This window comes from Diadema antillarum, unplaced genomic scaffold (assembly GCF_040938485.1).
Source record: "Diadema antillarum isolate AM-2024a unplaced genomic scaffold, OU_Dant_1.0 seq00000437_RagTag, whole genome shotgun sequence".
NCBI classification, from domain to species: domain Eukaryota; kingdom Metazoa; phylum Echinodermata; class Echinoidea; order Diadematoida; family Diadematidae; genus Diadema; species Diadema antillarum.
The window spans coordinates 1,434,719-1,460,884 of NW_027271414.1; the positions used below are offsets into that span (position 1 = coordinate 1,434,719).

At 39.8% G+C, this 26,166-nt stretch overlaps 3 protein-coding genes across 3 annotated transcripts in view; all 3 read right to left on the reverse strand.

Annotated features, from left to right (window-relative positions):
* Positions 1-3,494, reverse strand: part of LOC139732580 (titin-like) — a 207,988-nt gene extending 204,494 nt beyond the window's left edge. The window contains exons 1-4 of the mRNA XM_071643433.1: positions 3,199-3,494; positions 2,798-3,006; positions 1,946-2,038; positions 145-847 (exon numbers count right to left, since the gene is read on the reverse strand). Coding sequence (XP_071499534.1) covers positions 145-847; positions 1,946-2,038; positions 2,798-3,006; positions 3,199-3,487 — 1,294 coding nt within the window. The 5' untranslated portion in view covers positions 3,488-3,494. The remainder of the gene's footprint in view (positions 1-144; positions 848-1,945; positions 2,039-2,797; positions 3,007-3,198) is intronic.
* A 237-nt stretch (positions 3,495-3,731) lies between these two features.
* Positions 3,732-17,276, reverse strand: LOC139732581 (titin-like). Its single transcript, XM_071643434.1, has 11 exons — positions 17,247-17,276; positions 16,739-16,781; positions 15,531-15,770; positions 14,040-14,342; positions 13,399-13,453; positions 12,277-12,599; positions 7,489-7,785; positions 6,790-6,990; positions 6,252-6,455; positions 5,378-5,586; positions 3,732-3,950 (listed from the first exon to the last, which is right to left on the reverse strand). Exons 1-11 carry the CDS (start codon positions 17,274-17,276, stop codon positions 3,732-3,734), a joined length of 2,124 nt encoding a protein of 707 aa, XP_071499535.1.
* Positions 17,277-19,052: 1,776 nt separating this feature from the next.
* LOC139732582 (uncharacterized) overlaps positions 19,053-26,166 on the reverse strand; it is a gene marked incomplete at its 5' end in the record, with an annotated part of 130,299 nt that continues 123,185 nt past the window's right edge. Inside the window, 4 exon segments of the mRNA XM_071643435.1 lie at positions 19,053-19,159; positions 22,371-22,886; positions 24,358-24,703; positions 25,654-25,799. Coding sequence (XP_071499536.1) covers positions 19,053-19,159; positions 22,371-22,886; positions 24,358-24,703; positions 25,654-25,799 — 1,115 coding nt within the window.

The following is a 26,166-nucleotide window of genomic DNA, read 5'->3' on the forward strand; positions in this document are numbered from 1 at the left end:
TGAAAGAGTCGAGGTTAACATCGAGAGGTGTAGTGCGAACGACAGCGAGTTTGGGTTACTGAGTTTAGTCTTCAAGAGGTATGCCAGCAAAGCAGTAGGGCAGAGCATGCAGAAGGAGGAGCAAGAAGAGAACGAAGGATTTACCTTCCAGGATCAGCTCTGCCGTCGTCGTGGCCTCGCCGATTTCGTTGGTCGCCGTGCAGGTGTACGTCGCCACGTCGTCCATGGTGGTATTGCGGATGAGCATGGTGCAGATCCCTTGCTCGTCGTAGTCGATGGAGACGCGCGGCCCCAGCTTGAGCTGGACGCCGTTCTTGAACCACTTGATCTCCGGCATGGGCCGGCCGACCACCTTGCAGAAGAAGTTGATGCTGTCGCCCTCTACGGCGCTTATCGTCTTGAGTTCTGTCACGAATTTGGGCGGGTGCTTCTCCGGCCGCTTCTTGTGAGCAGCCTGGAGGAAGAGGTCAGCCTTGGAGACGGCTGACCCCGCCTTGTTTGATGCTTTGCAAGTGTACTCCGCATCATCGTCGGATTTGACTTCATCAATGATAAGGGACCCGATACCGTCTTCCTCATCAAATTCAAACTTGTAATGTTTGTCGCCCATCTTGATCTCTTCACCGTTGCGGTACCAGTGGAGCACCGGCATGGGGACGCCGCTCACCTGCACGTCGAACCGCGCCGGATGACCCTTGATGATCTCCAGATCGACCATGTCCTCCACAAACTTTGGAGCCTCGTAGACCTCAGTGATCTCGGCCTGCATGGGCTCGACTTTGAATTGTGGGATGACTTCGGGGGTGACTTCTTCTGGTTTCTTCTCGATGGGAACCACCTCCTCCTCCTATGGTGATAAGTGTGAAACTTGCTGTCATTAATGCTGTCATTTTTTGCTTCATTAATTTTTGTCATTTCATGTGTATTTGTCTTCACTATCATATTCTAATTGTAAAATCTTCTGTGAAATGGCTTTGAAATCTCATTGAACATAAAGGTCTGATTAGAAAGCTTCACACTCACAACATGATAAAATTCATGAAAAGTGGTGCTTAACTCTTTTGTGTGCAATCGTGTGAACCTCCAATGTGCCATAATATTCTGAGCACTCAACGCATGAGTGCTTTTGGAAAACATTTTGTTTTTTACAAAGCCAGGTAACCTTTATCCGAGTGTTTTTGCTAGAAATACAGTACAGCAAAATTATAGAGAATATTGCAAGCTTTTCTGTGATGTAAATTTTATGACAAAGCTATAGACATTTTTCTTGCAAATAGCTAGTATTCAAAATAAATTGGTTTGTGCGTGGTTTGGCCTTTGCGAAGTTGGCAAGCCATTGGCTGAGTAGGGCATCCAAATGTAGCACACAAAGAATTAAAACTTGCAAGTGCAACCACTTGGAAAGGGAACAAATTTAACTCCTTGGATACCACAGCTCCCTGGGCTTGTAAATGAGTCTATTGGAAATTCAGAATCTCTTGAGGGATGGGTTATGTCGAAAAAGGAGGAACAAGAAGATGCCACCCTTGTTCACACTTGGTCCCATGTTGCAAGACAGTATCTAGGAGAGATCTTATTTCTTTATGACTGACCGTCTATCTCTACTATCCCCAAGCTGTGGAGACAATCGCAGTTTTGGGAGACCCCTGCCAGTTGACACCAGAGTTCACATATAATGTACATATGCACTTTTTGATGAATACAGCCGGGCACTATCAATTATGGCCCAATGTCACTCTCCCCTCCAAATTTTGTCCCCAGACTTGACAGGCTTCACGGGGACACGTCAACTCTATAGTTTTGGAGGGGAAGAACCTGCAATGCAGAACATTCTCTGCGATGCAGGACCTAGTGTGAATGCAGGGCAAGTTACTTGAATGTACTACTGTGGTGCAACCGAAGACAGTGGACTCAGGGAAATCGTGAAAGAAATGCACGTTCTTACCGGCATCACCACTTCCTCCTTTCGGGGTTCCTTCTTGATCTTGGGCTTTGCCTTATCTGGACTCTCCACATCCTCTGCTTCTAGGATCTCCACCTGTGAGCAAAAGGTGTAGGAGATGGAACAGCTGACTTTGGGCTTATCCTTAGGATTTCATGTGAAGAGTCTCGTGCTTTTTGACACTTTCCAAGTGATGCTCATGAAGGAACAAAGATGAGGTAAATTAAAGGCATAATTTACTATTTGCAGATGAAACAAAAACCAGGCTTTTATGCTTCTGAATTGTTTTAAAATGTGAGATAGGAATAGAAACAACCAATGTAGAAATTTGAATCAGTATAATTAATGTTAAGTATTGTTACACATACAAAATGTGAAAAATAGTTATAATAAAAAAGGTCAGAGACTAAACCCTCTACAGTTATGGTTTGCCGAGAAAAATAGTGATATCTCCTTATATTTCAGGCTTTACTGCCAAATTTTTACATTGTAGGATGTTTTATGGATACAACTGACCTACGCAACTGCATCAAATGTGATATCTTGAACATTTTTTTCAATCAATGCTCCCAATGGTAAACAGTGTCCTTAAACCTTCCAGTGCCATGTTTCAGGGCATGTGCCCCACTAGGTGGAGAAAGTCTATCAGTAGACATACTCTACTAACTGGAAAATGACATACAAAGAGAACTAAGAAACATTACAAGTTGAATGAGGAAAATCTTTGAGCTCATATAACAAATGTTCAAAACCAAACAAAATGTGCTGAATCATGTCTTCCCCTTATGTCAGCATGTAAAATAATTCGCCGTCATATTTTAACTATAGATGTTATATTCTAACACCAATCCGTACCTCTTCTTCTTCTTCTTCCTTCTCCTCAACATCCTCCGTCTCTTCGATGACATCCTCGGCGGTGGCAGGAACCGCTTCACCCAGGCTGGTGATGTCTGGTTCCTTCTCCTTGACTTCAAGTCCAGGTTCTACCGGTGCTGCGGGTTCGGCCTGCAGAGGGGCGGCTGCCTCAGGATGGGCAAGGACTGTAGGCTTCTCAACCATCACTTCTGTGGAAGGAAAGACACAAGGGGGAAAGATTCACTAGTCTGGTACACACATAATCCTCTGACTGTAAAGTGCCACCTCTCAGCAGGAGAACATCAGGCATTAACCTCGAGTCATTGACTTTCATAAATATGCTCTAGCTCACATCATCAGCATCAAGATAATTCAAATAATATGACTCGCTCTCCACTCACCTGGCACTTCGACAAGCATTTCCGACTCCGTTGAGGCGACGCCCACTGGGTTAATCGCTTTCACGGCGTACTGCCCTTCGTCCATGCGCTCAACGTCGTGAATGGTCAGCACACAGGTGCCGTCTGGCCGGTACTCGGTCCTGTAGTGTTCGTCGGGTTGAATGGGGACATCGTCCACCAACCACTGGACTTCTGGGCGGGGCAGGCCCTCCACCTTACAGGTGATTTCAAGGGTCTCTCCTGGTTTCATCGTGGTCTTCTTGAGAGGTTCAGTAAAGATCGGTGCCATGTCACCCGGTTTCTATCAGATGAGAGGAAAAATCTTATGAGACTTGACATAGAAAATTAAAATAAATAAATAAATCAAATAAATTTTTCAATTCTTGCTGGAATTACATGCTCTTTGAAAATTCAATAAATGGTTTCTAATTATCTTGCTAATACTTACAATCTTAATCCTCCATCTCAATCAAAACTACATGTATACCACCCCTGTAACATTCTTTAACATTCTGTTACTGAAGACAGGAGAATCAGGGAAACCTAACGGAGGAAGAAAAGCATATTCTTACTGGTTCTTGGAGTGGAGTGACCTCGACCGGCATCACCATCTCCACCTTCTGGGGCTTCTCCTCCTCTCTCTTCTGGGTGACCTTTTGGATAACATCTTCAGGATGCTTCTCAAGGTCTTCCATCTTGATCTCAAGCTTCACCTCTGGACTCGTGACATCCTCTGCTTCATGGATCTCCACCTGTGGTAAAAGATGAACAGTCCACTTTAGACTCATCAATACCATATGTTCCCCCAAAAAAAATTACAACGGGACATTATGGTAACTTTAAATATAGTGAATCAATCAAAATGCAATTTCAGGGTATTAAACTATAACTTATTACCCATGTCTTATAGAAAACCCCATCTGATTTGCTTCAGTGGTCAAAGAGAAATGAGGAGTTTTGTAGAACATAATAAAAGGAATCCCTTCCCTCCAAGTTCTGCCCACTACGTTCACACAATACGCAGTTCCAAGAGCATCCACGTACTAAATTTGGAAGAATCAGATTCATGACATGCTTTACAATGATCTACACTTCTCTGTGACCACTTGACTAAATTGAATGGGGTTTTCTGCAAAATATAGCTAAATTATATTTGAATACCCTAAGTAGCATTCACACAGTTTAGTTATATTGGAAGTTTTCAAAACGAAAATTCAGTTGTAATATTTTTGGGACATACTGTACAATTTCATTTAACTCTGACAGCACTTTGTCTGCATACTGGATCAAATACAGTGTATAAGAAAACTCATCGTCAATGAATAGAGATTACTTAATCCCCCTAATCCCTACTGTTGCCTTCCTGTTGGACTGTGAGTAGGCTTGCTAATCTACAGCTTACAAAGTAGTATTAGGTGAAGTTTGGATGGAATACTGAGTGCTGATGTAAAAGCTTGGCAAGTTAAGAGGCCTACGTACCAGAGCACAAAAATTGTCAGAGTATTTATTCTCACTTTCATTGATTCTCATGCAGGAGCACATATCAATAAATCAACCCTTCATATATCATGTTAATGATTGTAACTTCAATATGGACAGCTTTGTGCTTTTCACTCGTCTCCCCCCCAATGAAAAAGAAAAAAAAACTTGATCTAAATGTAAAGTTAGACAACCAACTGTGGTGTAAAAAAAAAAGACTATCCCACATATTGGTCAAGATGATGCAATAGCGATTAGGGGAATCCATAATCATTTATTTATATTTATTTGCAAATTATTGAATTCATAATTATTGATGGTTTAAGGTTTAGGGCACATGTGCCAATTGGTAAGGAAGGCTTGTGAGTGGACATACAGTACTAACTGGTACAGAACATACGAGTTGCCAAATAGTGGATGTTGGACAAGCAATGTCGTTGAAACTTGTTTTTTTAACTCATTGCTCATGTATGCTTCAAATATACAAAACCAGGCTAGGTGCATTCAACAAATCATGTATTTTCAGTCAGCCAAGCACGAAAAATAATTTGCATATTTTCTTTCACCTATTTTCCTTACTCTGTCCTTTAACCTGTTGAGGACGGACTGATTTTGCTATAACATGCATTTCCCATAAACACTTGCTGAGAACACTCGGGACTCATCCTCAACGGGTGAAAGGTCATATTTTGATCCATACCTCTTCCTCATCCTTCTCTTCAACATCTGTCTCCTCCATGGCATCCTCGGAGGTGATAGAGGGCGCTTCACTGAGGCTGGTGATGTCCAGTTCCTTCCCCTTGACCTCCAGGCCGGCCTCGGCCACTGCCTTGGGCTCGGCCTGCAGGGGGGCGGCTGCCTCTGGCTGTATGAGGATGGTGGGTTTTTCGACCTTCACACCCGATGGCTCTGTGAAAGAAAACACACAAGGTGGGAGACATTCAAAAGTTTGGCATATAATCCTCTGGCCCTGCAGCACCACCTATAGGCAAAAGCATGCCTACCCTAACCCTTCTTTAAGTGGATTTCCACACCATGTTGAATTGACTTACATTGTATATGAATGCTGCAAAATCAGAAGACGGATAAATTGACATACAACGTACACGTACACATTGGATATGAAATGAAATGGTTATGCAATTATTTATTTTCAAGACATAAGAGCTAATCAGTAAATGAAGCACAGTTACAATGTACATGTCATCGGCCTCATGCCAAAAGGGCCTTAACACCATAGACTTTGTACACTGTTAGGGCCCTTTTGGCATGAGGCCGACGATGTAGGATGAAATATATTTTTAAAATGTCACTGAATTCACTGCTTTATATGAATTCTATTTTCACAAGTGTATTCTCCAGTGGTGTACAATGAGATGTAACAGATCTACATGTATGATAGCAAATACAAACTTTGATTAACCCGTCGAGGAAGGGCAGATTTTGCTACAACACGCATTTCCAATTGACACCTGCCCGAGTATACAGTACTCGGGACTCGTCCTCAACAGGTTAACAGTTACTATCCATCAACTGTGAATATCTACAGTGTAAACCCATGATGCACTCTGTACCTTCTTCCACTATGACGTCTGCTCTGCAGGAGACCACACCATGAGGGTTGACCGCCTTGCACAGATACTCCGCATCATCACCGGGCTGGGCCTCGGAGATGACCAGGGATGCGTTGCCCTCAGTGTCTGACATGATGGTGTGTCGTGGGCTGGGCTGGAGGACTTTACCATCACGGTACCAGGTGACTTCAGGAGTTGGTTTGCCTGTCAGATGATTGAAGGATTTAGATGATTTAGGGATTGGAATATAATGTGATATTTGATAAGTTTGCATTGTTCTTGGGAATGAAGCAAATGTTGGAAACGAAACAGCGTTTCTGCTGGTCCTGTATTTGTACAAACTTTAACATAAAACTATAAAAAAAAAGTGAGCAATATGATCTCAGTTTTCTGGGCAATACAAATCCATTCTTCAGAGAGTGATGAAGAGACAAATTCATGCCGATAACTAAAAAATATTGCAGTGGTAAATGTCTATTGAGTAATGCTGACAATTCAACTGAAACATGTATTGTTGTAACGCCCACAGTCCCCCTACCTGCAACTTTGACCCTGAGGTGTGCAGTCTCCCCTGGCTTGACCTCGACGTCCTGGACAGGCATGGCAAACGAGGGCGGCCTTCCTTCCTCCTCCAGCTCATCCACGCCCTCAAAGTCCACACTCATCTCAAAGTCGCGGCTCTGTGGTCCCTCGACGATGGCACTACTGTCCACTGAGACCATGGAGATTTCCTCCGCTTCTGCAAAAATTTGATTCCAAAGAAAAGATCTCGATCTTGATCAAAATTTGTTAGGGTGATTGGAGGATTGCTGAGTACCCATTTGCTTTTCTTATTCATAATTAAATTATTGTTGATGAATGCTTTATTGATATTGCACATGATCCTATATACAACAGAGTATTACTACTTATTGATATGAAAACCTCATTACCAAAGTTGTATCATGAAAAATTCTGCAACTCTCACTTAACTCGTTGAAGACTAGACTCGAGTATAATTGGGCAGGCGTCTCAGGAAAATGTGTGTATTAAATTGTGATATCAGCTCGTCCTGAAGAGGTTAAGGATGTATCAAAATCAACAATGACAGATGCAGTTATCATAAATCACAATAGTGTGTGTGTCTTTACAATATAGGGCCAAAAGGACACTAACAGAGTTGCTAACGGGCCCTTATTCACACCTCTTATAATATGAGTATGAAAGGGGACTATTGATGGCTTGAACTACCACATACCTGAAGCAAGGGTCAGATCGGCGCCGCACATGGTGCGTCCCACCTGGTTCTCCGCCCAGCAGGTGAAGGTGCCCTGGAGTGTGGGGACGGCCTTGCGGACCACCACCCAGTTCTTGCCCTCCTTGTCGTGACCGATCTCGATCAGGTCTGTCGGCTTGATCATCTTCTCGCCGTGGAACCACGTGATCTCTGGCATGGGGCGGCCGGTGACGACGCACTCAAAGCGCGCCGTGTCGCCCTCCGGCACCTGCACCGATTGGATGGGTTCAATGAACTTTGGTGCCTCTGGTTCCTCGCCTGTTTGGAAAGACAGGGACAAAAGGGAGCAAGTGTGAGCTTGAGAAGAAAGTATATACCTTGTCTTGATTTATCTTTTCTGTTGTCTTGTAGCTTGTAGTACATCCATTACAGGAAACATATAAATCTGTCATGAGAAACATATGATAAATATACTGTACATCTATCGCAAGAAACATACACATCTATCACAAAAAAAACACCATATATGTGACCCTGCACCTCAAAACAAACAAAAAGTCGCCAGACATGAATTTTTAGTTAAGACCATATTCTGATAGAGCAGACTTTAAGCTTTAAAATGATGTATAACTCAAATCAAATGGACTCTCCTAACCTATCTAAATATTGGAAAGAAAGCACAAACTCAGGAAAAGTAAGAACTGAGAAAAGAGGCTCTGAAGTACAGTGTCTATTCAAGAGCTTAATCTTTACCAAACCGTGCTGGCTGTGCAATGAATGGGACAAAAAACAGGAAGTAAACACCAGAGTAACAACAATGAAGGGATTATCACATTAAACTGAAATTAAATATGCCTCATTAACACATTCTGTCCATAATTAATGCCAACTTTCAAAGCAGTAGCACTATCCTTTCAAAAGTTATTAGAGTTGAAAGTGAAGAGTGTGGACAAGGTTTTTCAGAAATGAAAAAGGGATTCTAAAGACACACCTAATCACACTATTCTACCAAAAATGTTCGAGATAAACTGCTAAAAAAACACACACTTTCCTGCCCGTTTTATGATACCAAATTTTAGCATAATGTAAAAGAAGACCCGCTCTTTCAGAAAATATGAAAAAGTCAAGTTCGGCTAGGTTGACCCATTTCACTTATTTTCAGTCCTCACGCAAAATCAGTGTTTGCGACTTTATGTTCGTTTTGAGGTGCACGGTCACATATCATCTATCACAAGAAACATACACATCTATCACAAAAAACATGTATCATCTATCACAAGAAACTATATGAAAAAATCAATTTAAAACAGTTGTGACTCCTGAAATTTACTGTCTTCTTGGAAATACACGTATCTGGGAGTCAGAAATATGATGACAGAAATTAAGAGTGTCTTCATATTTTACAAAGTAATGTCTCAGTAAAGAAAAAAAAACATCTACAAATTTGTGAACATCCAATTTAACTTGTTATACACACATACTTGTATTTGAATACAAACACAATGCACTACAGTTGCACGTACAAATGAAAATGCACATGCAGCACACATATAATGCAGTAAAGGTGAAAGAATCTGAGACTGGATTTTTGATTGATGATATTTCATCTCAGAGATTGGCTGAATTCATTCCTACTGGTATTTTCAGAGAGGGCTGCCACCCTACATTATAGCAGCTAGCAAGCATGTCTCAGTTGCCTGTGTGATATGACTATCAGGCTGAGACTGAGCACCTCCCTTCAATTACTATTACATTTGCGTACCTGTATTTGCAATACATTTGGATAATGATGCTCAAAATTTTGCTGAATATGATGCTCAGTATTTTTAGTTTGCACATGCAATTATGATAATGGCATCACATGTTGCTAGTGCTCTTGTTTTAGGATTGGCCTCATGCTTTTAAACAGGGAAGGAGGTTACTCCAGATTGGATTAAATGTACAAAGCACTACAGAGTACTAAAGTGATGATGTCAGAGTATTTTGTTATAGCTTTAGTGCTGGTTCCAAACAAGATATCCTTGCACACGGCTTTGGGCAGTAGGTTGGAACTAGATAAAAACATTGCTAGCTACCACTGATTCCACAGGTATTTTGGCTACGTGAGGTTGTTTAAAACCAGTTTCCATGGTGATGAATGACTGTGATGTCATACTTCAATACTCTATGCCTGTGAATTTGGAGTGAATGATTAAAAAATGGCATGCAGATGTACATGTACATGTGTCCTCCAACTTTGCAGCTATTGGGTAATAACCAATCACCAACAGATCTAGGCTGAGACTGTGAAAGCCTCTGGAGACTTTGGAATCTTGGAAGATATGGGTTCACAATCAGCCATAAACTCATCAATTATTAAGTGCAGTAACTGCTGAAAGAAAAAGTTTCTTATTGGATTCATTCCTTTGCATTTGCTACTTTTTAAGTACTCAACTATCTAGTAATTAGATTGTATAGACTTGGCAAGTTTCTATCAAAGGAAATTTGTAAATAGTCAGAAATCTTATATTCATCTATGAAGAAGTTGCTGCTTATTGGACAAGAATGTCTTGGAAAATTTAAGAAAAATTGATAAGTAATAATTAACTTGAGCAATAAGCAATTGCTACAAATATGAATCTTTTGTCCACAGAATTTTTGGTAGAGTTGGTGGGGATTTCATAGTCTTGTATGGAATGGGGTAAAATTGAGGACAGAAACATTCCGTGTGTGTGTGTGGGGGGGGGGGGGGGGGGGTTAAAAATCACCTCCATCAACCTCGTCAAGATCCAACTTTGGGGGGACAGTCTTATTGTCATCTGATGGAGTGTTAGTCATGGCATGCTGACAAGTGGGAGGGTGGTGTTCTGAGGGGCGGCTGCACACATGCAGGAATGAGGGGGTGGGGATGGTGATGGGGGACCCCGACCAGGTGCGGATCGTGTGCCTGTGCCAACCCCCGTGGTCGCCCAGAGATGTGGGCAATGACGACACCGGCGACGACGGCAGCGACGATGGTGATTGCAACAGTGAAGATGGTGACGATGATGATGATGATGATGATGATGACGATGTCAGAGGTGACAACTCTAAATAACCTGCTTTGACATGAGAAAACAGTTCTTCTACATCTACATGTATATCTATGATCAACGGATGCACAGATACAAAACTGCAATAACAATAAAGATGTGTGCAATGCAGCGGTATGTGTACTGCGTGAACATTGAACATGCATCATGCATACATGTACATGCTAAAGGTGGTACATTAATTTTATGATTAGCAAAACAGAACAAATGGAATAATCACAATAGTCCGTCTGATGTAAAGTTAAATTGTTATCTGGTAAATTCAAGAAAAGTTAACTGGATGTGAGTGAGCCTTCATATTTTCTAGAGATTTTAAGGACACAGATTATTTGTTCTTCGTTACCTCGTACAGTGTATTAGATGTACGACATGCATTGTATATTCACATCATAAACCATAGATCAGATAATTAAATACAATGTAAACCACTTAATTGGGAGACTTAATAGGGAAACTACATTGAAAGCAATTAAACTTGTACATATGAAATAGGCAAGGGAAGTAATGTCACACATTGACCACAGTACGATTTATTTGCACAGGAGGATATACATTGTATATTTTTCTTTTGGCTCTTGGGCTTGGGGAAGCAAAGCACTTGAGCATTTGGATCGAATTCAGATCGATCTTAATAAATCATTATTCAATATGATTTACATTAAAGACACACATTAAACAAACAAATACATGTACATGTATATTGCCACACACATAAATCCATGGATATGAACTCTTTGAACAGAAAATACACCCACCCCTGAAACTTCCCCTCTCCAGGAAAAAACTTAATTATTACAATCAAATAACACAAATAAAATCAACAAATACACATGTATTACCAAAACAAAACAAAAGTTATCAAATCAATGAGGAAACAACCATAGAAGGCAACCTGAAAATGCCACAAATTTGAGATGAACAAAGAATAGACACATTCATTGCACTATCCTACAGCCATCTAAACTAGTGTGGGTCTGTACCTTTGGAAAATGGCCGCTGCTCAAGAGAAAATATCAGCATTGTAAAGCAATACAAGGAGAAGAAGTATTGGATTATTGTTAGTGATTAAAAGCAAACATTCATACACACTAACATGACAGTGTTGATAGGCATTGTTTGTTGAGGAATTTAATTTCTGGATCACTGAATGTCAATCCTCATGATATGCAATAACTGTTAACCATTAGAAGTTATACGAGTTTGATTTATTATGGTGCACTGATGTTTTGATAAAAATCCTTGTTCATTGTTGTGCATATTGATTCTACTGGTATTGATGTGTTCTCATACTCAAAGTGAATATGACACAAGTTTTATAGTACAAGTAAAACACACACACACACAGCCTTCTTTGAATCATCAAATAACAAAAATCACAACATTATTCACAAAGACAGAACAAACACATATAATCACTCATCCTCACACAGTGAAAAAGATTACAGCCCCCATCCATGTCCACAATGTCCATGATGAAGTCATAGCTGTACGGTGTTGGTGCGACTTATGAAGTGCATGTATGAGTATATAAAAATTACACATTCGACATAACTGAGTCATGTGTGTCTTGAAGTACATAGCACATGCATAATGAGGTACATTTAAGTACTGGTGAATGTTACTGTCAAGAACACATTGTACAATGTGACGTCAGACATGAAATGAGCATGTTATGAGTTAAGTAATCACTGAAATGGAAACGGGACTCCAGATCGACGATGATCTTTGGATTACTCACGTGTGACCTCAAGGGAGACGGATGCCACAGCCTTGCCCTCCTTGTTGGTGGCGACGATGCGGTATTTTCCCTCGTCCTCCGGTTGGATGTCGGTGAGCTCCAGAGAAAGGTGGTAGAGATGGACGTCGGCGTACATGCTCATCCGTCGCCGTGGGGTCTCCTCCACGGGCTGGTCGTCCTTGAACCAGGCGATCTGCGGCCGGGGCGCGGCGATGAGGCGGAACTCGAAGCAGACCTTCTCGCGGCCGCTCTCCACCACCATGCTCTTGGCGACGGTCATGAAGGCTGGCTTGATTCCCTCACCCTCCTCAATGGTCGACTCCCTGGAGGAAAGGTGACCATCATCAAAAAGAATTTTAGCATCATCCAAAACAAATCTCATACATATAAATCAAAGTGAACAGATATATTTCAGTGGGAGAAGACATTTTCTTGTGAATCACATAACCACAGAGAATGAGATTCTTTAAAAACTATAAAAATTTTCATTTCCTTTGTTGATGGAAAACAATATTCACAATCTGAATTTCTACAAACTGTAACCACCCATCAACATTTTATAGGTAAAAAGTTGTACATTGTATTTTTTTTCACCTGTTTTTTAGTGTGTTTGTGGAAAGTGGTTTGTTAACACTCTGTATGCTTTGAGTGCCAATGGACACAGAAAACTCCATAGCATTGCACACATTGTCCAAAGTCACTGGCACAGAAAGGCTTAAAGGTCCTGTTAAACCTTTGGGAGCAGTGATTTAAAAAATGTTCAAGATATCACTTTTGATGCATATGTGTAGGTCTGTTGTATCACAAAACATCCTACCATATAAAGTTTTTGCAATGTAGCCTAAAATTTAAGGAGATAATGTGTGTATCAGTATTTTTCTCAATAAACCATAACTGTAGACAGTTTAGTCTGGAAACATTTTAATATACCTATCATTCACCTCATGCATATTCAACAATACTTAACATTGATTATACTGATTCTAATTTTTACTTTGGTTGTTTCTATTCCTAACTCACATTCTTAGAACTATTTTAAAGCACTAATGCTGGGTTTCTATTTCATCTGCAAATGGCAAATTATGCCTTTAAACTTAGTCATATCCGATGCAAAGTCTATACCTTGATAGACTCTTTCTGCTGGGTGCTCCATCACTCTCTGCATCAGACAGGGCCACTGAAAAAAATAAGAATATAAAATTGAGTGAAATTAAAAATTAATAACATTTACTTACACTTGTAACATGTAGTGCTTTGAATGGGCATCTTTGAGCACATCAATACAGGAATGAAAAGTTGAATTTGAATACGTATGATACAAAATGTAATAACAAACATTCCACCCCTTCCACCCCCAAGAAAAAAAAAAGCATTAGAAAAACATCAAAACCCACTAGCATTACAGTAAGAAAATGGGATGGTTGGTCAACACAGTTTTAAGAATGTTGGCTTCAAAGGTGGTTGCAATCAAGCATACCCAAGATCTATCTTTACCATCACCTCACATAAATGCACATTGGTACAGCAGTGTACATTGTACATGTACTGTACATGTTTTCTTTTGTCAGAGGCCATCTACACATGTGAGTTAACCTGTTGAGGATGGGCTGATTTTGCAATAACATGAATTTCCCACAGACACCTGTCCGAGTACACTCATGACCAGTCTTCAACAGGTTAGAATTAAAAGATACAGTACATGTGCTTATAACAAGCTTGGGAATGACAGTCATTAACTGCAAGAGTGCACCCCAAACACTCACCTTCAACGAGGAGCTCTGCACTGGTGGAGGCTGTTCCTGCTTGATTCTTGGCAACGCAGGTGTATTTCCCCGAATCTTCGGGGTAGACCTCTTCAATCGTCAGCTTGGCTACTTCGCCGTCATACTCCATCTTGAACTCCTCCGTGGCTGGGATCGGGGTGCTCTGACGGAACCAGGCGAGGGTCGGGGTGGGTGTGCCCTTGATGTGGCACGTCATTGTGATGGGTTTTCCATCCTTGGCTTTCATCGTCTCCAAGGGTTTGAGGATCTCCGGGGCGACCGCCTCACCCTCGAACGGCGTTTCTGGGTGGGTAGAATGCATGAGTGCTACATGTGGCATTGTTTTTATTTTGTATGCAAGTAGAAATGAGGAAAGCCAGAAAGCAAGGAGGAATGCAGAGAAAAAGAGTCCAAGCATGGAGGAGAAAGGATGATGAGAAAAGAAATTTCAAGGTGTACAGAGCACATGAAGGTCCACCGATTTACAGTGGATGATCAATCAAACAGCATCATTTATTTAAGTGGGCATGACAGAGGAAGCAAAATACACCATCAGAATATTTACCAGAGAAATTTGAATGTTCGATGTAAAAAAGAAAAGTATGCAAATATTATTTTGTTTTTATTTTGCAGAATGAATACAGAAGAAAGAATGAGAAGAAATAAAGTTTAAGTTGCATTTTTTTTTTTCACCAGTTACAAAGCCAAGGTGAATAAAAAAGATGATGAGAGTTTTGCCATAGTTCAAAGAGCATATTTAATATACCAGGCACACCGGTAGCGAAAGGAAATGGCGATTTAGTCAAGGCGTTGCCCCAAAGGAATATAACATCCATATTCAAAGGAGCCAAAGAATTAAAAAAGAAAATGCCAATCAAGAAGCAATGGAAGCAGAGTGGAAAGAAACAAAACAAAATGAGAACCATTAGTCCTTATCAACTTCAATATTTGTAAAGAATGTACATTGTATACAGTGTGGTGTAGGAAAAACTCTGAGATGTTAGAAATACACTGTAGATCATTCTAATCCACTGTCTAATAGAACCAGATGAGGCTTGTGCAGTACATACAATGTACATGTACAATGTACAGTGTAGTCTGTTGGAACTTCAGAATGGGCTGAGGCTGTATACATGTACATCATATACAATCCACTCATAATCATGTGGATACATGTGTATTTTAGCTTCTATGCAAATAGAATAAAAATTCACCTCTTCAAACATTTCATTTACATTTTAACCTCTTCTTCCTTGAATACTTTAATCACGTACTCTTTTATCTAAAACAAACAACAAAACACTGTGCATTCAATAAATTTATTTGAATACTCTTTTTGCATGGCTTGTCTTTACTGCCATCATCCTATAAAATGCATTATATTCAGAGAGACAGGACCATCTCTTTTTAAAAGAGCAAAGATGATGAACAAGGAATGCATGTGTATCCGTAGCAACAACATCCCCACCCCATGACCACACCCAACCTTACCATCAATGGGCATCTCCTTGACTACTTCTTCAAGCTGGCTGCGCAGGTGGTCATCGTACTGGACAGCGGTGGCCAGGTATCCCTTGGGCACCCATCCTTCCTCTCCAGTGGCGTCGCGTCGCGCCATCCACCACTCGCCGTGGGAGTCGTCAAGGATCGTCAGCTGCTCGCCCTCACGCATCGACATCACCTGGTCTGACTCCGCCAGGTAGTTGCCGATGGCGATGTAGGTTGTAGCTTCTGAAAAGCAGCAAGATATACATTATAGGAAGCACATGGTATTTGTGGAGCAGAATATCAAGTGAAGACCCTAGCTCATACCACTCTAAAGCCTGATGATTTTTCCGCTGATTTGTTGCAATCTTCAAAAATAGTCTTGAAGCCAAAAATTTATCTCATTATGTGTCCATGCACTTTATGTAATTGTATAACTTCCTTTAAAATCATTAGCAGTCACCTAATTGCCCTAAGACTTGACAGTACAATAGGACAGACAACTTGTTTTGGTGAAAGAACGCGAGAGTTCTTCGCGAATGTCAAAGTGATACAATACGGATCACAAAGAATATTTGGATATTATAATCCATGTTCATCAACAGTTTCTGGACATCTCTGCCAATCACTGAGATGAGTACAGTGTAAGCCAGTGGATGTGAATACCATAACACTGTGAGGGTTAATGCACAGTAGCTGGTCTTCTCAGAGATACAGGGCATGGGCTATCAAATATATTTGTAGGCACAAAAATTTTAAATCTGACTAAAAAATCTGACTATTGCATTTTTTTCCTATGCATGCTATGCTGCTTTAACCCTTCTCTGCTCCTAGTGCTGATTGGCACAGAAAATTCCCAAGCACTATACTCACTGTCAAGAGTCCCTGGCAAAGATAGAGTTGAATCATACATTGTACTATTGAAATTTGTGCATGATTTGTTCCTTTAGTAGCCTACAAGGCCTAAATAATGTACGCTTTAGTTGTTAGAACTCAACATGACCACCACATTAATACATGCTCTGTTATTTTTTGTTTTTGTTTTTTTGTTTTTTTACCAAAGCTTCTCATGCCCAATGGTTCCAACCATTGTGTGTCCAGACAAGTACTAACTTGTAGACAGGTCAGATCTCTATTGCATGGACAAGAGGTACAACATACATGTAGTTGTATCTGTGGTAATGGTTCATTACTGATATGAGGTGTGTACGTACCACTTGGCTCCACTACCATCACCGTTTCCACTGTCTCGGTTTTCTGTAAATAAAATTGAGAGCAATTAGTCACGTCATGAAAGTAACAGACAGATAGAAATGAGCTGAAGAGTAGCAGCAAGGAGGATTATGAAAAGAAATGCATCCCTTGTACAATTTGAGAGTATCATGACCGATTGCATATGATGCTTGGATTCTACGAATGATCGAGGTTGCAAATAGTACATGAAGTCTAATTATTCTTCCTATGCATTGAAAGAAGAACAGTTTACTGATGACTGCAGATAACCATGGAATGTTCACTCGCTGCAAATATAACTCAGATCAGGTAATCAGCTTCTTTTGATCTGTTAATTACACTCTGCATGGCTCAAAATACATTGCACTGGTGCAAAGTATCACATTTAAGGGGGAAAATGCTCATAAGAATTAGTTTTTACTGGCTTCTACACTCTGATATCTATACTAAACCAGGTTGATAGCTTTTCAGTGACAAGCTTTTACTCACCACAGTCTCAATAGGTTTCTCTTCAGGCATCTCCTATTTTAGAATCGGATTAAATCAAACACAGCATGCAAACATTAATCACACACATTAACATTAGTCATAGACACATACTTAAGATTCTAACAGAAACATGTGACTTCTGATCCCACGGGGATTTATGAACTCTCGCAAAACTTGTTAATAGTGCTGTGCAGATGCAACATTATCAGATAAAGTTACAAAAACCAAAGACAAAACAACTATGACCCAACATAATTTGGTTGCAGGAAAGATACATTGTATTACATATTTATAGGGTACTGGTAAATTTAAAAAAAAAAATGACATCTCAACTACACCCTGTGTAACTTTCAAAATTACAGACTATTTAAAAAACTTACAACTTTTTAGCTTTATGAAGCATGAAACTACTAAAGGTGCTTTGAATTGACCTAGTGAATTTATATTCCCGATCTCCAGTACACTAGACTGCATCTTAATCCAGAGCAAATTATTTCTAAACTACATTTGTGTAGGGGCTGGAATTCCTACCATATACATCTAGCAATAAAGTGAGGGGGGAAAGTTTACATCATTGAAAAGAGATTTCCAGAAATGTCACAATAAGGCTATCAATGACTTAAGCAAGTTTTTGTGGTGATGAGTCACAAATGTTGAAATACACTGTAGGCAACTCAATGCAGAGTCTCTCCTTACCCATTTCTTCTACAAGTGTAACTACGAAAAGAAAAGGAAGTCAATTCTCTTTAAACAAAAAAAAAAAGGCTCTTTAGAAAGAGTAGTGTGGTGGAGGGAGGGATCCTTTGTTTAGATTAACATTTCTGTCTAAAACATTGGGGACCCATTTCATAAAAAGCTGATATGATAGCAACTCTTGCTGGAATGGCAACTGTCATGGTAATGACAAGAATCCAGCTTCCTGATTGGCTGTTGCTATGGGAAGTTATCATTCCAGCAAGAGCTGCTATCCTAACTTCTTTTATGAAATGGGGCCCTGATTTTCCAGCGAACTACTGTAAGAACATATTGATAATATTTCTCTTTAAGCACAGTGTTATAATAACAGGCTGATTCATTAGGTTATCACTCGACAGACATTACAGAAGTTATTTCTTGTGGATTCAAGGGATTTCAGTATAAAAAATAAAACAACGAAAGACAGCAACTGACTGACAAATTGCCCTTCACCAATGTAAAATAAACACCAGTTATTCAGTGTTTTAAAACATACTTGTAGTAATCATAATAAAAATCATGGGCATACATACTCATATTGGACTGGAACTAACAACATCCTGATTGCTAGACGGGCATCACATCCTAGCATATACATGTATCACAGCATTCAGAAGGTTGTTGGTTGAGTACAATCAGAGTATGTGTGCATGCCCAGGATTTTTAACTTGGTTGTTACTAAAACACTGAATAATTGGAGGTTATTTACGTCGATGAATGGCAATTTGTCAATCAGTGGCAGTGATGAACAACTTGATGCAAGAATCATTAATTTGAGGAAAAACGTCAACAAACAGAGAAGAATCAAGTAGGGTTGATTGTGTAATGCACTCATCAATTGTAAGGTGAAAGTTAATCTTTGTGCTCTCTTTCAAAGAATTAGTTAATCCGTTTCAGACTACTCCCGAGTATACTTGGGCAGGTGTTTCTGAAAATGTGCATCAAAGCAAAATCAGCTCATCATCAATGGGTTAAGAGAAACAGGAATGCACAAAGAAAACAGTAAGAAAAGAGAATAGTGTTCTCTTCTGCATGAAAGATTACATCTAGACAGAAAGCGAACTCTCAAAGTCATACCTCTTCTTCCACCACAGTCTTTTGCACCTCTTGGGTTACCGTGACGACCTTCTTTGTTGATGACACCTCTACCTCCGTGTCTACCTCCGTGGAGCTCTCCTCTGCTCATCAAAAGAAAAAAACAAACGAACAGAAGTGTGAGTGTAGTGTGTAACATACCAAAGAAATCATGTCAGAAACCAGACGTGTAAAACTGTCACCTACAACCTTTATCACTTTTGTACCAATGCAAAACAGTTGAACGGAACATGCCAATATACACAAATCTCCCAATCATTCATTACCATAGTACAAGGGTTGAATCATGAAACATAATTTTGATTGCATCTTTCAATGAGTAATCAAGATTCACGCATGAAAGACAATCAATTCATTCTGTTGATAGCAAACTGTAAATTCCAGTTTGAGTATGCTCAAGTTTAATCCAGAATGGATTAAAGAAGTTTTGATTACATGCATTAACTTGGTGATAAATGCACATATTTCAACAGACCCACGCAGAGAAAATCGTAGCAAATACAATGTACATGTATATGTATCTACATGTCTAATGAATGTCAACCGTGTTCTGCATTTGTATGAGTACATGATATTAAAAATTGCATTAAATATTGGTCTTTCACCAATCCACATCATTTTCATAATCATATCTTCTCAGATATTTTACAAAACTGCACTACCACTTTGACAAAGTTCTAAATCCAATGCTTATGAGTATGAGTTATGTAATGTATAGATCCTACATGTGTACATGTATGTGGAATTACAATACAACAGTAGCACTGGGTGAGGCATTATACAAAATGCTGATATTATCTTCTTCATGAACAAAACATTAATTAATACAATGTAATCATATTTACACACACAAAAAAATGCTCTTTCTCTGCACTAACTTGAGATGAGAGAAGACAATGGTGAAAAATCAAATGGGGAAAAAACAAGAAAGTCAAACTGCAATACAAGAATCACAACAATATCAATACATAATGAAAAAATGCACAAAAGAATCCATGTATACCCATGCATAACTTGAAAAAAAAATAATGACATACAGGACATACAGGACAATAATCACTGTGATACATGCAGTGCGGAGAAACACATTCTCAACAAAGATAGCAATTGATATCAGCACATCTTCTTTAGCAGTACGGCCTGGCCTTCATGTTGAAAAAAAAATGATGCAGAAAGAGGAAACTTGCACACAAAACTGATAACTTATTGAAAATCCCAAATCGTATCTAATTTAACATCAAAAAAGGAAACCAGAATCTGATTCATACAGACACTTATAAGACAAAGACTAGAATTACACCTAGCATTCTCTTACTTGCACTTCATATTATGATTATATGATATCATTAATTATCATTCTCATGTACTAACAACCGACATGTGATTAAATTAGAAATACCTGCATTAACATGAATCTGAACAAGAAAATACAGCAAATATGGTTATATTTTGATAAAGTTTCTTGTTTTCTTTTTATATTACCAGTAGTGTACATCTATTTAACATACATTTCAAAATGTTACGATCTATGCATTTAAGCCATAAACTATCACTTTGGTTCAAGTGCAATAATATCATAGCAAAAGGCAAACACCGTTTTCAGATTTATTTCTAAATCAAAGAATTTTATTGCCTATAATAAACCTGATATGGGGCATCAAATGCTACCCACATCAACATCTTACAGCTGTTCACATATGTTTCAATACGCAACAATAACTGGAATTAAATTACTGGAATTTATACAATTATTCTACCACTTGTCATTAGGGAAGCATTCTATTATTAGCAACTGAATCCTGAGTTTAGCAAAACCAAGTTAAGCCAGACAGCTCTATATTTCTCTACATTTAAGTAAATATTGAAGTTTAATGTTTTGACGTCACTACAAGACGATGAAAAGAATGTCTTATTCTTTAAAGTGTGCAAAAGTAAAGAAAATAAGAACAAGATGCATGGGACATTCTACACAGTGACAGGATATTTTTAACAGTAACAGTTTACTAATATATGTGACCGTGCACCTCAAAACGAACATAAAGTCGCACACACTGATTTTGCGTGAGGACTGAAAATAAGTGAAGTGGGTCAACCTAGCCGAACTTGACTTTTTCATATTTTCTGAAAGAGCGGGTCTTCTTTTACATTATGCTAAAATTTGGTTTCATAAAACGGGCAGGAAAGTGTGTTTTTTAGCAATTTATCTCGAAAATTTTTGGTAGAATAGTGTGATTAGGTGTGTCTTTAGAATCCCTTTTTCATTTCTGAAAAACCTTGTCCACACTCTTCACTTTCAACTCTAATAACTTTTGAAAGGATAGCGCTTTTGCTTTGAAAGTTGGCATTAATTATGGACAGAATGTGTTAATTAGGCATGCTTAATTTCAGTTAAATCTGATAATCCCCTCATTGTTGTTACTCTGGTGGTTTAATTCCTGTCTTTTGTCCCATTCATCGCACAGCCAGTACGGCTTGGTAAAGATTAAGCGCTTGAATAGACACTGTACTTCAGAGCCTCTTTTCTCAGTTCACACTTTTCCTGAGTTTGTGCTTTCTTTCCAATATTTAGGTAGGTTAGGAGAGTCCATTTGATTTGAATTATACATCATTTTAAAGCTTAAAGTCTGCTCTTTCAGAATATGGTCTTAACTAAAAATTCACGTCTGGCGACTTTCTGTTTGTTTTGAGGTGCAGTGTCACATATACAATGTGTGATGAAACAAAATAATCTGGTAATTGGTAATAATCTGTCATTATACATATATATCAAGTTGTTGTAAGATGATCTCAACACAGCAGCCAGGTGATGAATGCAGATCATGACATCTCACTACTCAGACAAGTTTTACACATGCATGGGAATGACAGACACTACTCCAATGACATAAAAGTCACAAATGTCCATGCAATGTCCACCATGCTTACTTTGAACACAAGCGTAATATCCCATGGCATGTCTGTGAAACTACATTCATTCAGTAGCACATAAAATCAAAAACTATGTCAAATGAAACCAAAAGAACTTACAGTGGAGTTGTACAAGTGTATGTGTTCACCAACATTGACTGAACTAGTGCATTACGTCCATGCAAACTCAGCTATGGATACTTTGAAAAGGAAATGGCAAAGTGAATCTGTACAGTCACATTCACCTCACGACAAGAAAAAATGAGAATTATGTCAGACAAAATTTGCTTGAAAGGCAAGGTGATCCTTGATAAACAATGACTGAACCGATACTTTGGGGCTCATGCATCAAGGTCAGGAGACATTCAACGTAAACATGGGACGAACCTATGACGACCAGCTTGGCAGCACAGGTTGCTATGCCAGCCGGGTTGGTGGCCCTGCACTCGAAGGCTCCGGAGTCTTCTGGGAAGGCTTCCTCCAGAGTCAGGGTGCAGACACCGCTGTGCAGCGTGATGGTGAACTCTGGGCACTCCTCCGGCACGATCTCCGCCCCGTTGCGGAACCAGGATACCTCCGGAGGTGGGGTCCCCGTGACGGTTGCCGTGAACGTCGCGGATTGTCCGTCCTTGACGATGATGGAGACGATCGGCTGGGTGAACTGAGGGGGTACCATGATGGTGATGGCAGCCGTCTCCTCAGGCTTCTTGAACTCCAGCTCGATCTCCCGCGGCTCGCGAGTGTCGGTGACATCCATGGTTACCATGGCTGTTCCTCGCTCATCCAAAGCCGGCTGTGGCTCCAAGGTGATGGCAACCTCTTTCGGCTGCTGGTCAACCACCTCGATCTCGATGATGCCACGGTCTCGCTTTTCTGTTGGCTTCTCTTCAGCTGGCTTTACTTCTGTTTATAGTGTCATTGTAATCAGAGCACTCTAAATACCCCTTCCTAACTATAAAATGCTCTACATATACAGATATTTCATACTTGCTATCATCTTGGATGATGTTTCTGTGAAAAGCATACACTAGACTATCATATTGTCATGTATTTAAAAAAATGTCTTATAGCATATTGATAACACAGAAAATGAAATAAGAGAAAATTTAAGAGGTGCACGTTAAGCTTGAGTGACATGCTTGCAGTGCAAAATGCTTTTTACTATTGAGATTGAATGAATCACATCTTTCTTTTCACTACGTTCATTTATGAAATGAGAGAAACATACAGTTCACGTAATTGTCTCAAAATGTTTGTGTTCTGCACACAGCTTTCATGGTAGGTCAAATTACTGAAGACATTTTGACACAGACAAGAAATCCTATGTTTTGTTACAACCAGGGGCCATATTCTGAGAGCTTATTAAGAGTCTGATTAGCACTTAATTACCGAATTGCTATTCTGAGAGCATGATTAAGTAGGGGGTATATTAACTACCATAGCAACAAGCGTTTTGGCGGGAAGGACCTACGCGTTTGCGCGTATCAATGCGCGTGCACCTCTGAGAGGACTTAATCACAGAGTTAATTATGAATCGGTATTCTGAGGGTGTAATTAAGTATGGAAGTTAATGGAAAACTTAATGATACCAAAGAGTGTCATTAACTACTCCGATATCACGCATTACATCGTGTTTTCTCTGCCACAACGATGCTTACCGTCTTCGGTAACCGAGGAGCGGTTGAATCTTGTTATCATGGTATCCGTAGAATTCAGAGAAAAAAAAGAAATATAGCCGATCTTCGAGGAATTTAGTCATTTTATGTGAGCAAAGAGGTTGAGATCTTCGCGTGCGTAGGTGAGGGGTTGTAATCAAATACCGGAGTGTGCACACGGAGCTCTTGGGTTGTAATTACAGGGGGCGTGGAGGAGCGCGCATTGAGGGCATATTTGCGCATGTAATCATCATTTTGGCTTCTAACAACGCGTCTGATTGGATGGAATAACAATTAGATGGGAGGGACCTAAGATAATTACAGGGGACTTAATCATACCTTAATTACGTCCTCAGAATACCGCTTTTGCCCATGATTAAGGGCCTATTAACTTCACGACTTATTCACGAAGTTAATTACAGACTTAATTACAACCTCAGAATACCATCCCAGGTCATCAGACAATTTGATGGCAAGAGTGATTATCCTGCCAAATAAAAATTCTACATTAGAATATATCCTGCAGGGATGCCAGTTAGAACAACAGAGAGAGTCTGAAATACATTTAGATCTCTATGATACTACAGTGTACCTTGTAAACGAAAGGGTCTGAACTTTGATACTGCCAGGGCCTGAATTCAGACTTTTGCTGACAATTGGCCTTCCTGATCTTGTAAGAGAAATAGAGACAGGCAGAGAGAAGGAAAAACTGCACAAACCTTCAACAAAGAGTTCCGCCGAGCACGTGGCCACGCCCGCCTCATTGATGGCTTTGCAGATGTAGACGCCCTCGTCCTCCGGTATGACCTCCGGTAGGAAGAGGGAGGCCACGCCCTCCAGGGAGTAAGCAATCTCGTACTCAGGTTCGTCCTTGATTTCCGTGTCATCCACGAACCATTTCACCTCGGGGCGTGGTTTGCCTGTTACCATGGCGACAAACTTGACCGGTTCTCCGTCTCCGGCGACGACCGTCTCGATGGGCTTGACGAATTTGGGCGGCATCACTTCGGGCTGGTCAGCGAAAGTGGCCTGCTCTAGTTCTTCAGCAAGGAGTTCCTTGGGAGTCTGCAAAAAAGAGACCAAAAATTTATTTTTGACATTAAAGGTTCTGATTACCTTTGGGAACAGTGATTTAAAAATTTTTCAAGATATCACATTTAATGCATATGTGTAGGTCTGTTGTACCACAAAACATCCTATCATATAAAATTTTCGAGATACACCCTAAAATATAAGGAGATATCTGTATTTTTCTCAATAAACCGTAACTGTAGACGGCTTAGTCTGCAAACACTTTTATTATAAATTGTTCACATTTTGTATATTTAACAATACTTAACATCGATGTTACGGATTCAAATTTTACAGTGGTTGTTTCTATCCCTAACTCACATTTTAGAACTATTTTAAAGCAGTAATGCTGGGTTTTTGTTTCATCTGCAAATGGCAAATTATGCCTTTAACCTACATTTCTTTTCAGCTTGAATTCAACTTCCAATATCTCTCACAATAATTCAAGAAAGAAGGTCAAGATTAATATCTTCCGAACAGAGCCAGGTTAGAAAGTGGTACACATGTAATCATATTTCAGGAGAGTGAAAATGCGAAGTTTTGACAAGCTAGATGCCCTCATATTATTTGAAATCACTGCCTAGCTAATGAGCTATGCCATAATGCTCACAGAATCCCTCTGACAATACATGTATCTCTGTGAAAAATATTTTTTTGATGCTGTGGGTAGGTATGTCTACTGTTGTCCAAAATTAATAAGATTGAAATTGACTGATGATATCTTATGAACCCATTTACATGTAAGTCGCCTGTATAAACTCTCCCTTTCATTGCTAAGATTTGACTGCACAAGCAAATACAATGAATGCATCAATAGATTAACCATCTGTGTGCTTTGAGTGGCAACTGACACAGGAAACCCCACAGCATTGCACATACTGTCCAAAGTCCCTGACACAGAAAGGGTTAACACATAGCAATTTCAGTTAGATTGACACAGTTACCTTCTCCACCAGGATGGGCTGTGTGAGGTTGTCCGTCTGTTCCTCAACCTGCGGCTGGAGCTGCTTGGTCTCTGGCTGTTCAGTCTTGGGAACTTCCTCGACCGGTTTCTCCTTATCGCCCTTCTCACCAGGAGATGGTGGCAAAACTGTCACACAAAATGGATGCAGGTGTAAAAAGAGAGTCACTCTACTGAATACACTTATACAACAGTTATTCCATTAATGATGAATGCTGTATGTACATTGTAGATAAACATATGAATACATGTATAGATATGCGCATATGATACAAATATACGTGCATAATGTCAAAGAGATACAAGACACAAGCAAGCATTTCTTTTCACCTTTTCTTTCTGCACAGAGCCCTTAAATTAACCAAGGCTGGTGAAAATACCAACATGTTTGCAAGTGATGATGTCGTACATTCATGTTATATGTGTGTGTGTGTCTATTTGTGCTGCTTGCTCCTTTACATAAAGACCTCTTCAAATACAAAAAGGAAACAAACAA